General features: G+C 37.7%; 1 protein-coding gene and 1 pseudogene across 1 annotated transcript; one reads left to right on the top strand and one right to left on the bottom strand.

Annotated features, from left to right (window-relative positions):
* Nucleotides 1–9,984: 9,984 nt before the first annotated feature.
* Nucleotides 9,985–10,599, top strand: LOC138882942 (uncharacterized). The gene has a single exon (XM_070163589.1). The coding sequence runs from the start codon at nt 9,985–9,987 to the stop codon at nt 10,597–10,599; it is 615 nt and encodes a 204-aa protein (XP_070019690.1).
* Nucleotides 10,600–12,294: 1,695 nt separating this feature from the next.
* On the bottom strand, nt 12,295–14,099 carry LOC104238745 (pentatricopeptide repeat-containing protein At5g43790-like; annotated as a pseudogene).
* Between the last annotated feature and the right edge of the window lie 628 nt (nt 14,100–14,727).

Genomic DNA, 14,727 nt, shown 5'->3' with positions numbered 1-14,727 from the left:
CCCCATTCTGGTAAAGATCCATGATCAGCTAGCTTATTGTGCTCATGTTGAGGAAGAAGTAGACGAAAAGCCTTGGTTTCATGATATCAAGGAATATTTGACGAAAGGAGAATACCCGGAGCTCGCGAATCTTGCTCAGAAGCGCACACTTTGGAGGTTATCCAATAATTTCTTTCACAGCGGAGGAATCCTGTATAGGAGGACTCTTGATTTGGGGTTACTAAGGTGTGTCGACGTAAAGGAAGCATCCAGGCTACTAGAGAAAATTCATGCTGGGACCTGCGGTCCAAATAAATAGTTTTGTCTTAGCAAAGAAGATACTCCGAGCTGGTTACTTCTGGATGACTATGGAGACGGACTACATCCAGTATGTCCGGAAATGCCACCGCTGCCAGATATATGCAAACATGATAAAGATACCTCTAAGCGAGCTTAATGCAACGAGCTCACCATGGCTGTTCGCCGCTTGGGGAATGGATGTTATTGGACCAATTGAGCCCGCCTCCTCCAACGAGCATAGGTTTATCCTAGTAGCAATCAACTATTTCACTAATTGGTCGAAGCAGCATCTTACAGAGCCGTGACTAAGAAAGTCGTGACAGACTTTGTTCATGATCGCATTGTTTGCCGATTCGGGATTCCGGAGTCAATCATCACTGATAATGGCTCCAATCTTAATAGTGACTTAATGAAAGCTATGTGTGAAACCTTCAAGATCAAACATAACAATTCTACAGCCTACAGGCCTCAGATGAATAGAGTCGTAGAAGCTGCCAATAAGAATATCAAGAAGATATTGAGGAAAATGATAGAGAAGCATAAGCAGTGGCACGAGAAGCTATCATTTGCTTTATTGGGATATCGCACCACAGTCCACGCATCAACCGGGGCAACCCCCTATATGCTAGTTTACGGTATAGAGGCCATCATTCTCGCTGAGGTAGAAATTCCCTCCCTAAGGATTATACAGGAAGCAGAGCTCGACGATGAGAGTGGGTAAAGAGTCGTTACGAGTAGCTGGCTCTTATCGATGGGAAAATAATGAATGCGGTTTGCCATGGTCAGCTTTATCAGAACAGAATGTCCCAATCCTTCAATAAAAGAGTCAAGCCAAGATAGTTCACACCGGGGCAGCTGGTGTTAAAGAAAATTTTTCCACATCAAGATGAAGCCAAAGGGAAATTCTCTCCCAACTGGCAGGATACGTACATGGTTCACTAGATTCTAACAGGAGGAGCCCTCATACTTGCGGAAATGGACAAAGAAGTCTAGCCAAAACCGATCAACTCAGATGCAGTCAAGCGATACTATGTGTAATTTTCATGCTTTCCTCATCGATGTATTGAACTACGCCTGACCTGATTCCCGTTTAAGAGGGGATACGTAGGCAGTCCTATGGGTTTGGTCACAATTCAATAAAAATTTCATTTCTCCCCGCAATTGGAAACTAGAACAGAATTTTAAGGAGGACCCTCAAAATTCCGAAGTCGTTTTCAGCCAATCATCGCAAACAATAGTCAGAAATATCAACCCATTAAACTGGGGCAGAATTTTGAGGAGGACCCTCAAAATTTCGTAGCAAGAGAGGTTGCGATGTCCTGAACCACGTCACAGTTGTCGATTCATCTAAAAGTTGTTTCTTAATTATATACTTATATCGTATTTTTACAAAAATCATGCATGTTTATTACTGAAATTACCTTGTATAGCAACGCTACCCCAATTATACATATAGTCTCACCAGATCAAAGTCAAGCGGGTCAAGCAAAGTTAGTGGGGATACGAACTAACCTCCCTCCCCTACAAAACTCACGATTTTTCTTTTGATGCAGGTACTTGAGTTGCAAAGTCATCAAATATGCCATACACCCATGAGACTCACACTATTCAGAAACTCTCAAAACTTTTGCACTTATTCGCAATTGCTATCCGCACACAACAGTGTCCCCAGTAGGCACAATGTCCCCATCAGCCACAATATCGCAATCTCCTATTAGCTAAGAAAACTCTATGTCTTTCATTTCTTGTATAAGGCTACTATTCTGCCTTCCGAGGTTAAGCTCTACCTCCATTTGTATTCTTGCATTGCATAAGGCTACCATTCTGCCTTCCGAGGTTAAGCTCTACCTCCATCTTCATTTCTTGCATTGCATAAGGCTACCATTCTGCCTTCCGAGACTAAGCACTGTCTCCATCTGCATTTTCTTCATTGCATAAGGCTACCATTCTGCCTTCCGGGACTAAGCACTGTCTCCATATGTATTTCCTGCATTGCATAAGGCTGCCATTTTGCCTTCCGAGACTAAGCTCTATCTCCATCCGCATTCTTGCATTGCATAAGGCTACCATTCTGCCTTCCGAGGTTAAGCTCTACCTCATCTACTTGCATGACTAAAAGATCGTCACCTTACTTACACTTGCATGGCTGAAAGATCGCCACCTTATCTACATTTGCACGGCTGAAAGATCGCCAAATACTGCATTTCAGGGTTGAAAGACCGCCAAATTGTCCAAAGGCTTCATTGTTTGGAGGCACCATTTTCATAGCCCGAGAATACCATGTCATGGCCTGAAGACTCCTTTAATCTTTTGCATATCATTATTCAAAGGCATCATAGTTCGAAGGCATCATTCTCATAGCCCGAGAGCATTATTTCATGGCATGCGAATCCTTTATCATATGCTTCATGGCTTAGGATGTCATGGTCTGAAGACGTCATCCTAACCGTCAGAAAGACAACATTCATGGTCCAACGGGAACTTGCATCATGTTTAAACTTCCGCACAATATACGATTTTATTGCTCATTGCAGGTAAACTGGCGAACAACGACCATCTCGGTAGGAGCAATCCCGTTCCAGTTCCTTCAGCCTTATTAGACCTTAACCATTCAGTCCAACTCAAATATTGCGTCCGTTCTTGAAAAGTCTTCATCGGCATACTCCGCCGATGGATCCCGAACTACATACAACCTGATTCCTGTAGAACCAGGGATATGTAGGCAGCTCAGAAGCTAGAGTACGGCCTAAGTCTCCTCGAACCATTTCGTTCGGTCAAAATTGGCCATCATACCTTTACCCGACAACTCTTTCATCCTTCCCGGGTAAAGAGGGACAGATGTTGATACCCAATTTTTCCTTGTATATATTTATATGATAAATAATTTCAAAATAGCATGGATATGCATATGTAAGTATGTCCCAAGGTTTTATTATTTTTCTCTTAATTTTAAAGGATTTTTAAATCAATTTATTGCCCTATTTTAGCAAGAAAAACCCAATAATTATTCCCAAAATTATCATTCTGGTAATTCATTTATTGGATTCTCATATTTATACTAAAATATAGCTAACATAATTTTTTGCATATTTTTTACAAATTTATTTGTCATTTTTAAATCTAAATTGCATATAATTGCAATATTAGCCTCTTTTAAGATTTAATTGTATTTATAGTTATAAAATTAACTTCAGTATTTTTTAATGTGATAATTATGTATTATTAATCATTTTAGTGCTTTTAATTTATTTCTAGAAATCATTTTACTATTTTTTATAAAATAAATAAGGGAAAATGACTATTTAAATGATAGCCCATTGTATTTCAATTTTGGCCAGATTTGAACCCCTAATTGAACCCAATCTCAAACCCAATTACCCAGCCCAAATCCTAAATCTACCTGACCCACAATCCATTTGAATAAGCCGCCCGGATCCCCATTCAATCCAGGACGTTGATCAAAATGATCAACGACCACCATTTAACCTTTCCTAAATTAATCCTGACCTACCCCTCAAACCCTAGTCATTTGCACCTATAGCCACCTTCAAACTCCCTCCTCTCTCAGTTCTCTCTCAACTCCCCTCTCAAACCCTAGCCGCCTCCCTACACTTCCACCCTAAAATCGCCGAAATCTATGGCTTCAAAGGCTATTGAAGCACTATTCCGGCCTCCTATAACTCCTACACGCCTGGTCACTATAGTTTCAAGGCCTGACTATGAAGAAGCTTGGTCCAGACCTCGTATGCTTTCAGTGCTATGGCTATCTTCGACCATTTTCGACCTTGTTCCGGCCAGCTATGGTTATTCGAGCTTGATCTCGACCTCTCCTACTTTGATCGATGATTTCCAAGCCTCTCTCACCCTCTAGGTTTCTTCTAAAACCCTAACCTTCGAGGTTTTTCTAATTCTTTTAGATCCGTTGTAGATTTGTGCTTACCCTAAGCTTTCAAATGTTTTCTCAAAGTTTCTTTCAAAACTCTACTTTCAAAACTTTTATCTTTTCCGATCTAGGGTTTTGTTGAGTTGTTTAGAATTTTCTCTGATCTTTAGCATGTTCTACTGTGTTTCTTATGTTGATTCTTCTACCATATTTCTTATGTTGCTTCCCTACTGTGTTTCTTATGTTCTTCTGTGTTTCTTATACTGTGTTTCTTATGTTGATTCTTCTACCTTGTTTCTTATGTTGCTTCCCTACTGTGTTTCTTATGTTCTTCTACTGGAATACACATACTAAGAGTCTTAGTTCCTCTTTTGAGATTTCTGAACTTATTTCATTAGTATTGCTGCCTGATTTACTCGTCCTTTCATCTCTACGCTCGATTGGTGGTAAAACCCTAAAATTTAGGGATTCATTCGAGTTTTGAGACCACTCGCTATGTGATTTGCTTGTTCTTCATCTTTGAACTTGTTTGGCTTCAAAACTCTAATTTCTTTGAACCTATTCGAGTTTCTGAAAGATGTTTCATCTATTGCTCGATTGAATTTCTGAATCTTTGTTTTTTTATATGATTCTAATTTCCTGCTAAAACTCTATAAGGTCTTTTACTTGACCCTTTGGTATGCTATTCGATACTCTCTCTTCTCTGTTACTGAGTAACTGGAATCGACCTATGTGACTACCTGTGTTTGCTACTATACGATGTTTCTCTTTGTCCTAAATTCAGCCTTGCCTACTTAATACTCATATACTCTTTTATATGATGAGTTTCCCTCTAAAATGGCCTTCTATTTGGGATTGATTTCAGACCTCCTTGTGTGAGTCTGATTGGTTCTTTCATTGTTTTACTGATTTCCCTAATTCTTGGGTTGATTCGAGAACTTTCCCTTAGCCTTTCGATTCTCCTATTCTGACTTGGTTTATGTATAACTTCGAATCCCTCACTCCTTGATTTACTATACACTGATTGATTTATTGTGTTTCTTACCTTATTTGGTTAACCGTGTATTTCAAAGATTCTTCATTAATTCTTCCCTTAATTAAACTCTTATGTATTTACCCCCAATTGCCTACTTTGCACAAGATGTTTACTTGATCTCCTTCTTTAAATAATATATGTCCATTACCGTTTGGTTTTAACTCCTTGATTAAAGGAGATCTTTGATACTAATTGATTTATAATTGAAACACAATCCCATAATTATTTTCTTGCCTTATTTTCTGCCTATTTTCACACTATAAATACCTGGCTTTTGCATTGATACAAAACAGACAACCCCTCACTCATAGTTTTCTTCTGAAACTACACTTACACGCAATAGTATTCTCTCTTATTTGCTTGCATTGTGGCCTGTTTACAAGATCTACTGCCTTTCTTTGTTGTATTTCTTCGAAACTGGTATGTTCTGATTTAAGTTTCAGCACCATCACAAATGTATTTATTCATGCTTTTTGTATCCCTGACTACTTACTGTTTCTGTATAGCTCAGCATTACTGATTTCTTTTCCTGCCTGTTCTGTTATGAATCCCTATTCCTCCACCCCATTATGTGTTTAAGCTATGGTTTGGAGCATGGTAATGTGTAAATTATTACCCATGAATCAAACTTGATCCCTTGGGATCCTAGCCTCCATAAATGTGTGTTTTGACAAGCTTATGGCATGCTAGCATCCGCCGTTGTTGAGCATGCGTAAAGCCTGCCCTTGCCTAAACAATAGGCTCTTTACAACCTCCCCATTCCCCTGTACCCCCATGTGTACTTATTTGTAGCTGTTTTCCTTCCCCTTTCACTCTCTCAGAATTCTGTTTCTGCATTTGCACTCTCTCTTAGTCTTTAAGTACTGCCCCCTCTCGTAAGCCTTGCTTTGGGACCTTGAGTTCCCTCTGAACTTGGACACATGAGGGCTGGCCTTTCCACACCGCACATGTCCAAATCCGGTAATACATTTGGGTGTGAGCACTGGCCGGAGTTCATTTGAAACTCTCATGGAACTTTGGCACACTCAAATGGGAGAAAGGCTTTGGATCATGATCTCATGGAGTTGGTTTACATCATATTTCAGACATGAAGTCTGAATCAGGCTCACCTTAGTTGTACTTTTATTTTTTTTTCTGATGTTTTTTTTACTTTATTCTGGGTTGTAATAAATTTGTAATAAACTCTTGGGGATGGTTAGAAAAAAAGGGCGGGTAATTACGTATGCAAAAGGGTAGATACCATGTCTATAGAAATTCTAAATTCTGCATTCGCATATAGATACCATGTCTATAGGTTTTCGAATTCTGCACATTCAAATGCATATAGAAAGCATGTCTATAGGAAATTCTAAATGCCCATTTTCATATAGAAATCATGATCATAGGTCAGCTACTCTGGTCTAGAAATCATGCCTATAGGTCCTTCTAAATCCTGTATATTCATTATCATCTAGAAATTGTGTCTATAAGTATCTGGAATCTAAATTCTGCATATGCATATAGAAAATATGCCTATAGGGCCTTTAAATCCTGTGTATTCATTTGCCATCTAGAAATCATGCTCATAAGACTTAAGCGTTCAATTGCATCTAGATACTATGTCTTAAACCAAATTCAACACCTAGATATCATGCTTTCACATTTTTACCATACAAGGCCTAAAATCAATTACACGTAAAGAGCATGTCTATAGGATATATTAATCTAATTCGAATCGTTTCATTCACGTACATAACTAAAATCAGTAATAACAAGTATCATCAATTTCAAAGCCTATAACTTTCATTAAAGTGTGCTTTCTTTTCATAATCTGATTTCCCCTTTTTACCAACATTTACTCAGTTTATGTTTTAGACCTTATTATTTCATGGCTTTCATGAATTCAATAGATACCATGCCTATAGGATCCTTGTCCGACACTTAGTCAAGCCTTAGGATAAAAGTTATAAACTGGATCTGTTAACTACAACCAGCAGGCAGGCCTGATTCGGGCTTCTTATATGAAATATGTATTAAATCAGTCTGCCTCAACCTCTAAGTTCTTTCACATTCAGTATTTAATCAGACCCTAAACAGTACATGCAAGGCATGCTAAACTACGTGCTTCTTTGACTAAAGGAGGTATTTCTGAGCCCTTTTGCCTGTTATGTGCTTTCCCCCAATTTTTTATACATGTTCTTGCGTGTCGCCTTAGAATTTTGCCTTTGAAACTACAAATAAGCCGATATCCCCTCCCTTTGGGATTAGTAGTCCTAAATGCCTCCGGGACTGACAGGATTGGGGCAGGTAATAGCATGCAATGAGAAACGAGACCATTCCGCACTATAATACCTTAACAGGGTGGGAAGGGTAGATATGGATATGATGACCACGCGATAATGCCACGCGTAACCCCTCATTGATGAGTGATTACCGGGCATTGTGTGGGGTGACCCATATTAATAATAAACCTAGGACCCTCTTTCCTTTATTTCTTATCTCTTTTAAAGAATTTCAAACTCTTTTTAAGAAAAATCAGCTTTCTTTTAGTTCTTTCCAACTTTATTTGTTTGTAAACCCTTATGTGAAAATCCCATCTTATTTGAAGTTTTACTTGTTTACGTGTTATTTGCACCTAAGTTCACAATAATAGTCTGGCTGAAAATCACACTAGTGGATCCTGAGGGGTGCCTAACACCTTCCCCTTGGGATAATTTCAAGCCCTTACCCCATCTCTGGTTACTCAAATCAAACTCTCTTGGTGTCCAAATGCACCTAATCATTAGGTGGAGACTCTTCAAATTCAAACTCAGTTCCCAAAAGGGAATAAGTTTCCCTCTCAAATGTCATAAACTTGATTTCGCGAGAAAAGGGGGCACAACACCTAGTAGGAACGTTTGTTTGCATCATGTGCATTTGACTTTGGGGACTCAACATAGGGGTCGGGTCCATCTAGGATAGGTGCACCCAAAATAAAAAGACCATCCTGATGCATCTTATGTGCTACTTGCGCATCTGTTTGTTTCGGCTTGCATGTTGACCGACTTCTAGAATAGGGAAAGAAAATAAAAAAAAAGGGTGAGAGGTAGGTATCTAGAAAATTCTGAAACTCTGCCGAAATTCTAAAAAAGAAAAGTCATTCCAAAATGAGTCAAAATTTTCAAGTGCCATGTTACCCTTGTTCTGTCAAAACTGACCGAACTACGCGGGTCTGATTCTCACATGATGTGATATACGTAGGCAAACCTCATCGGTTCCGGCCCCAATTTTCAACAATCCAAAAATATTTTACTTTAGTTCCTTCTTTAGAAATCTCTCCCTAGAAAATTCAAAAAAAGAAGTTTTTTCTAAACTCAAAAAAGATGGTTTCCTTCTTTCTGAAGTCTTTTATACTGAAAAAAGAAATAAAAAGAAAAATCAATAAAAAAATCAAAATTATTTTCTCTTTTCACTAGAAATACTTTTGTAAATTAAAAAAAACTCATTAATCCAAAATATTTTCTTAAACGTCCCTCTTTCGAAAATTAAGAGGTAACACCCAAAATCCAAAAAAAATATTTTCTTTCTTCTTTAGAAAAAGAGAAAACAAATGCAAATTCAAACAAAAATATTTTCTTTTTTACTTTTAAAATTCCCAAAGTTCAAATCAAAAGCAAATGAATTTTTAGAAGTCTTTCTTTCAAAAATAATAATAAAAAAAATCAAAATAAAAAATCCAAAAAATATTTCCTTTCTTCTTTTAAAGCATTTCTTTCGAAAATTCAAAAAAAATCAAAATCAAAAATATTTTTCTTTTGCCTTAAAGCTTTCATAGTCTGAGTTTTATAAAAAAAGAAAAAAGAGTTAGTTTATTTACTCCATTTTGATCTTCCCGAACTATGCAAGATCTGATTCATGCGGTGTCATGATACGTAGGCAATCCCCATCGGATTCAATCACAGCTATAAAATAAATTGAGTGAAAAATAAACTAAAAAAAAAGAGAAAGAAAAATTGAGTGAAAAATAAAAATAGTGACAAAAGAAAAAGAAAAAAAAAGAGAGTGACAAAAAAAATAAAAGAGTGAAAAAAAGAGTGCCAAAAATAAAAAAGCGGCAAAAACAAAATGAGAAAATCAAGTGTGATTACAGAGAGGCAAAAATAAAAGAAGAGAGGTACATACTGAAGGGGTTAGTTAAGGTCAGAATGAAACATGCAACCGTTCAAACACATGGTAGAAGCGTTTAACTATTAGGTGCATTGCATCCAAACATGCGATTTTCTATCTGTTAAGTGTCTCAAAACTAACAAGGTTGTTGGATGTTCAAGTTAGCCACGTTTTGGTGGTTGGTTTTGTCAGTAGTCTAGCCTCCCCTCCTTCACAAGATCCAAAGGCACATATGGCCTCCGCAAGCAATCTACCAATCATCAGTTCTAAGGATAGCACGACATTGGCTATTCCGCAGCTAGAATCAGCAGCTGCTGAAGAGAATAAGATGTCGCATCTCCGAAAATTAGAAATGTGGGACGCCTGGTCTAGCGGTAGGGAACCGCCAAGTGCAATCCCTGGGTTCCCTGAGTTGATCCCCAGTTCAGGTGATGTTACCAACGCCCCTGTGCCCAACCCGCTCTTCCCCTACGGGCACCCTCCAATGTTGTCCAATGGTCCTGACACACCTTCTGTGGTTCGCCCATAGGCGCCAGTTTCCAGGGGTCCATAGCTTCAATCAGAAATAACATATGTGACCCCATACTCTTTCACTCAACCTCCGCAATATGATCTCTCGAGGGAGTAAGAAAAGGTTGTTAAAAATTCCAAGCAAGAGGAGATGGCTCGGAAGATGAAGAGCCTGGAACAAAGCATGAAAAACATGCAAGATCTGAGTGGCCGAAAAAGTGTCTCATACTATGACCTCTGTATGTTTCCCCATGTCCAATTGCCGGCTGTCTTCAATATGCCAAAATTTAAAAAGTACGACGGGCACGGAGACCGGGTCGCTCATCTAAAACGATTCTATAACCAATTGAGAGGCGCTGGTGGAAAAGAGGAGCTGCTAATGGCCTATTTTGGAAAAAGCCTCATCAGAATCGCTTCTGAGTGGTATACGGATCAAGAAATTACTCATTGGCACGTGTGGGACGATATGGACCGAGATTTTATCCGCGAGTTCCAATATAATGTTGACATTGCTCCCAACAGAAACTCTTTGACCAATTTGAAAAAGAAAACCGCGGAAAGCTTCCCCGAATATGCTGTCAAATGGCGTGTGCAAGCTGCCAGGGTAAAACCTCCAATGGATGAAATTGAAATGGTCGCTGTCTTTTTACAGGCCCAAGAGGCGGACTACTTCCAGAATATGATGTCCGCTATGGGAAAGCCGTCTGCCGAGGCTATCAAAATTAGGGAAATGGTTGAAAACAATTTAGAAACAGGCGAATCTTGAGTCATGCTGCCTTTAAGGTCACATTACAGGCTGCTCAAAATGGTTCAGAGGGCCTGATGAACAGAAATGGGTTTGAAGAAGGAGCCCATTATGCAGCATCTTGAAGACGTCATTTAAATCATTGGACCTCGTAGGTCAAGATCATTACCAGCTTTTGCCAAGTGTTACATGTCTTTATCTGTCTTAATTAGTCTATGGGGAGGCAACACTAATACCGAATTATCCTATGTTAATTGAACTAGGCTTGTACCTGGAACAGAGAAAAAGGGTATCAGATTGAAATCCAGGCACTTTCTGTTCTAGCAAAGGTTCAAGTTTTCTTTGCTTACACTGGGAGTTTAACATATACGTCATATCTATTTCTGTTGCAGTTTAATTCTTGAAAATTTAATAGAAAATTTTAGTGAAAAGCTTACCTTTCAATTTTGAAATTCTCTTTTCAGTTAAGCAAACATTTGCTACCAGCTATTTCTCCTTTTTTTGCCGAAGTAGTCTCTCTATTTTATATGAACAGGAAGCAAATCTTTATAAAGTTTAGTTGAAAGCTAGTTTTTGTTCTTACCCTTCTTTTTTTTTCTTTTCCAGCAAAGCAAAATGGTTTAACCAACGTTAAGACTAATGTTTTTCTTTTACTCTCTTTTCTTAATTTGGTTTTAAGCAAAGAATACTGTCAAGAAATTCAAGATGTTGAAGAACTGATAAATGCAAAGATACGTATACTTCGAGAGGAGGTTGTATACATGAATAAATATGATAACATTGGACCTAAGAAAATAATAGCAAAAAAAGAGAAAAGTAGACAAAAAACAATTTAGGAAGCAAGTAAAAAATATACGGAAATTAATGCATTGAAATGTATCCGAAAAACCTATCATATCATTGAAACATGCAAAAAAATACAGTTTTAGTCCCCCCCCCCCCCCCCCCAAAAAAAAAAACCGAGAATCAATAATTGTACAATGTAGGATAAATGAGAGTTATCATGTAAGCAAAATATCATTACATAAAATTTATATAATTTTTCGGTAATAAATTTATATAATTACTCTTTATAAGGACTCAAATATAAAGTAGATGTGGATTTCAGGTTTGTAATTCTTCTTAATTGGATTTTTTTTTCACATTCATAGTGTTTCGGAGAGTAAATTAAAGTACTTTAGACGCAGTGAATATGTAATTGGAATCCATAAAGCATTTTTTGGAGTGCATGTAAGACTTATCATTTCTCCATGATTAATCAACTTGCTATAATTCAACAATACTAAAAGATAGAGATAAATATAATACAGTAGCTCTACTTTTATACATACAAAGCGAGATCACAAGGAAATGGAACACTAGTTTACGCTTTTTTTTTGAAATAGAGGAGGCAGGATGTCCGACTAAGTAAACTAGGGGCGAATTTATAGGGAGATGATGGGGCACGTGAACCCATGGTCTTTCCGTAAAATTAGATATTTATGTACATATTTTTTTAAATTGGTATTATATTAATTGTTCGCACCCATGCTTCAAGAAGACTGAATGATGCACTTGATTGAAGGTTAAGTTATTTACTAAGAGGAATAAGGATCAATTCCCACTTAATATAATTTTTCTTTCATTTTTAAGTAGTGCACGCATGTACTAAAAATTCTAGATCCGCTCGTGAAGTAAACTATATGCTGTTCCAAATAACACAAAGTACAAGAAATTCTACCAATAATCCAAACAAGAACAAGTCCCATTTCTGAAGTGATGAAACCTAGATCTATCTCTTACTATAATTTCCCTCTCATAAATCCTTGAAATAAGCTTAGTACCTGCATGGCAGTCACTACAAACCCTTAGGTTCTTTATAATTCTAATAGGGGAACCAGAATCAGATGCAATAAGAGCATAAGCAATGGCTAACCTTTCACTGTGATATGAAAGTGCATCTTCCTTCTCTTCCTCTTCAATGTCAAACAACACTTCTCTTGTTCCTGACTTATGACCATGTCCTTGCAGCCTTCTATTCATCTCATCTAGCTTTAGATATATCCAGTTAGCATGTGGATGAGTCTTATCGCCAATAAGGAACTCGTGCATAACACCATCAATATCGATATTGCTACTACCAGGAGCTTTGTCGATTCTATGATTTTTCATCAACTTCCTTATATTTTTCGCATCATCCCACTTTTTCATGCTAGCATACATATTCGATAACAACACATAATTCCCGCTAGTCTTTGGCTTTAGCTGTATCAACTGTTTAATGCTGATTTACCTACCTCTAAGTTACCATGAACACGAGCAGCTCCTAGTAGAGACCTCCAAAGAACTGCATTTGGCTTCATAGGAATGGTCTGAACTATTTCTTCAGCCTCCTTCACCCGGCCTGCTCGACCCAAAAGATCCACTAAGGTCCCATAGTGCTCAAGCTTAGGCTCAATTCCATAATCCTCCTTCATTGACTCAAAAAATTCGCAGCCTTGATTGACCAACCCCACATGAGAGCAAGAACATATTATAACTAGCATAGTTACATTATCAGGAACCAAAGCTTCTAATTCCATTTTCTTGAAAAGGTCAAGAGACTCCAGCCCAAGGTCGTGCACTACAAGTCCTCTAATCATGGCATTATAACAATATGTGTCTCTTTCAAGCAATAGATCGAATAACTGTCGAGCAATATCAAGACCGCCACAATTTTCATACATGGCGATTAAAGCTGTGCCAACGAAGCGGTTGAGCTTGAGGCCGCTCCTAAGCAAAAAATAATGAGCCTATATCCCCTGACTAACCGCACCCAAATCATCACAAGCACTAATCAATGCCACCAAACTAACCTCATTAGGACTAGCCAGAGATTTCTGCATTTGATTAAACAAAAGTAAAACTTCCAATGACAAATTAGTTCTATCATAAGCATTATCAAGATTGGCTTCATATTGAACAAAAGTATTATGGCCATAAGCTGTAAGTATGGAGTTCCAAGAAGCTAAATCTGGTCTTGTGATTTGATCAAAGAGGAATCTTGAAACCCCTAATTCGCCACTCCTGGAGTAGAAATTAAGCAACGAGGCTTGAACAAAATGATCATAAGGTGGTTCAAGGAATATCAAGACATGTTTGTGCAAGGCACGACCATGTTGAAGTCATGGTTGAGAACTACAAGCCTTAAAAAGAGATAGGTAAGTGTAATTATTGGGCTTGAGAGTGGTTTGAGTAAGAATACGAGCGTAAATAGCTAAAGAAAAGTGAACTTGATCGTCTTTCCTAGCAAGGGATGATGAGATTAGGGTGTTGAACAGGAAAATTGTTGGATTGCTTGCTTGGTTGAAAATGGTTAGCGCATAGGAGTTGGTGGCGGCTAGGGTAAAGGACGAAATGAGTATGCGACTGAGAAGGTAAGTGTGGAGAATAAGTTCTGTTGTGATCATTTGAGCATGCACTTGCTTGAGGGTGGCTATGTTTTTGCATTGTTCTATGAGTTTGAAAATTGGGTGCGTAGATTTTGGGCTCAATGTTTTCATGTTATGTGCTCGAAGCTTTGCAAAACAAACATAAATTTTCACAAGTCATTAGTGCAGAATGAGATTTCTTCTTTTGATGGTGCACTTGCACAGGATTAACCGCACGGCAGAACCCAACAACAATTCAGATCATGCCCACCTCTGAAAATTAAATAAAGACATAATTAGCTCATCATTTCAACATATACAAATTTAGCACCTATGTGAACAAAAATCATACATCTTGTCATTATGGTCAAGATTTCTTTTTTTTAATCGATTTAGTTACAGATTGATATAAAATTTTGTTCAAATAATCTCACCACCATGCTCAGATCACATCACTTTCAATTAGGATAGTCACAATTTTCCATTATAAATAAAATAAGGAAAAACATAAACATAATCGAAAATTTGATAAATAAACTAAAATTCAAAAATCCTTATGAAAGAAATACAAATTACCAATAAAAAGAAAGTGAAAATGTGAATCACAGCATCTTTCCGTAAAGTGAGAAAGTTAGTACTTCCAGTCATTTAGAACAATATATATCAAACATCACCAGTATTTTGTAGTTTAGAAGTCAAAGTTGATATGAAAAAGCGAACCTATGCCATAGTCAACTGAGGTGTTCAAGTATTTAGTCTC

This window comes from Nicotiana sylvestris, chromosome 12 (assembly GCF_000393655.2).
Source record: "Nicotiana sylvestris chromosome 12, ASM39365v2, whole genome shotgun sequence".
Lineage (NCBI taxonomy): Eukaryota > Viridiplantae > Streptophyta > Magnoliopsida > Solanales > Solanaceae > Nicotiana > Nicotiana sylvestris.
This window is presented reverse-complemented; position numbering and strand designations above follow the sequence as displayed.

Bases quoted from the DNA above. Each gene is read 5' to 3' on its own strand.
- LOC138882942 (XM_070163589.1), top strand. From the start codon at position 9,985: ATGGCTCGGAAGATGAAGAGCCTGGAACAAAGCATGAAAAACATGCAA.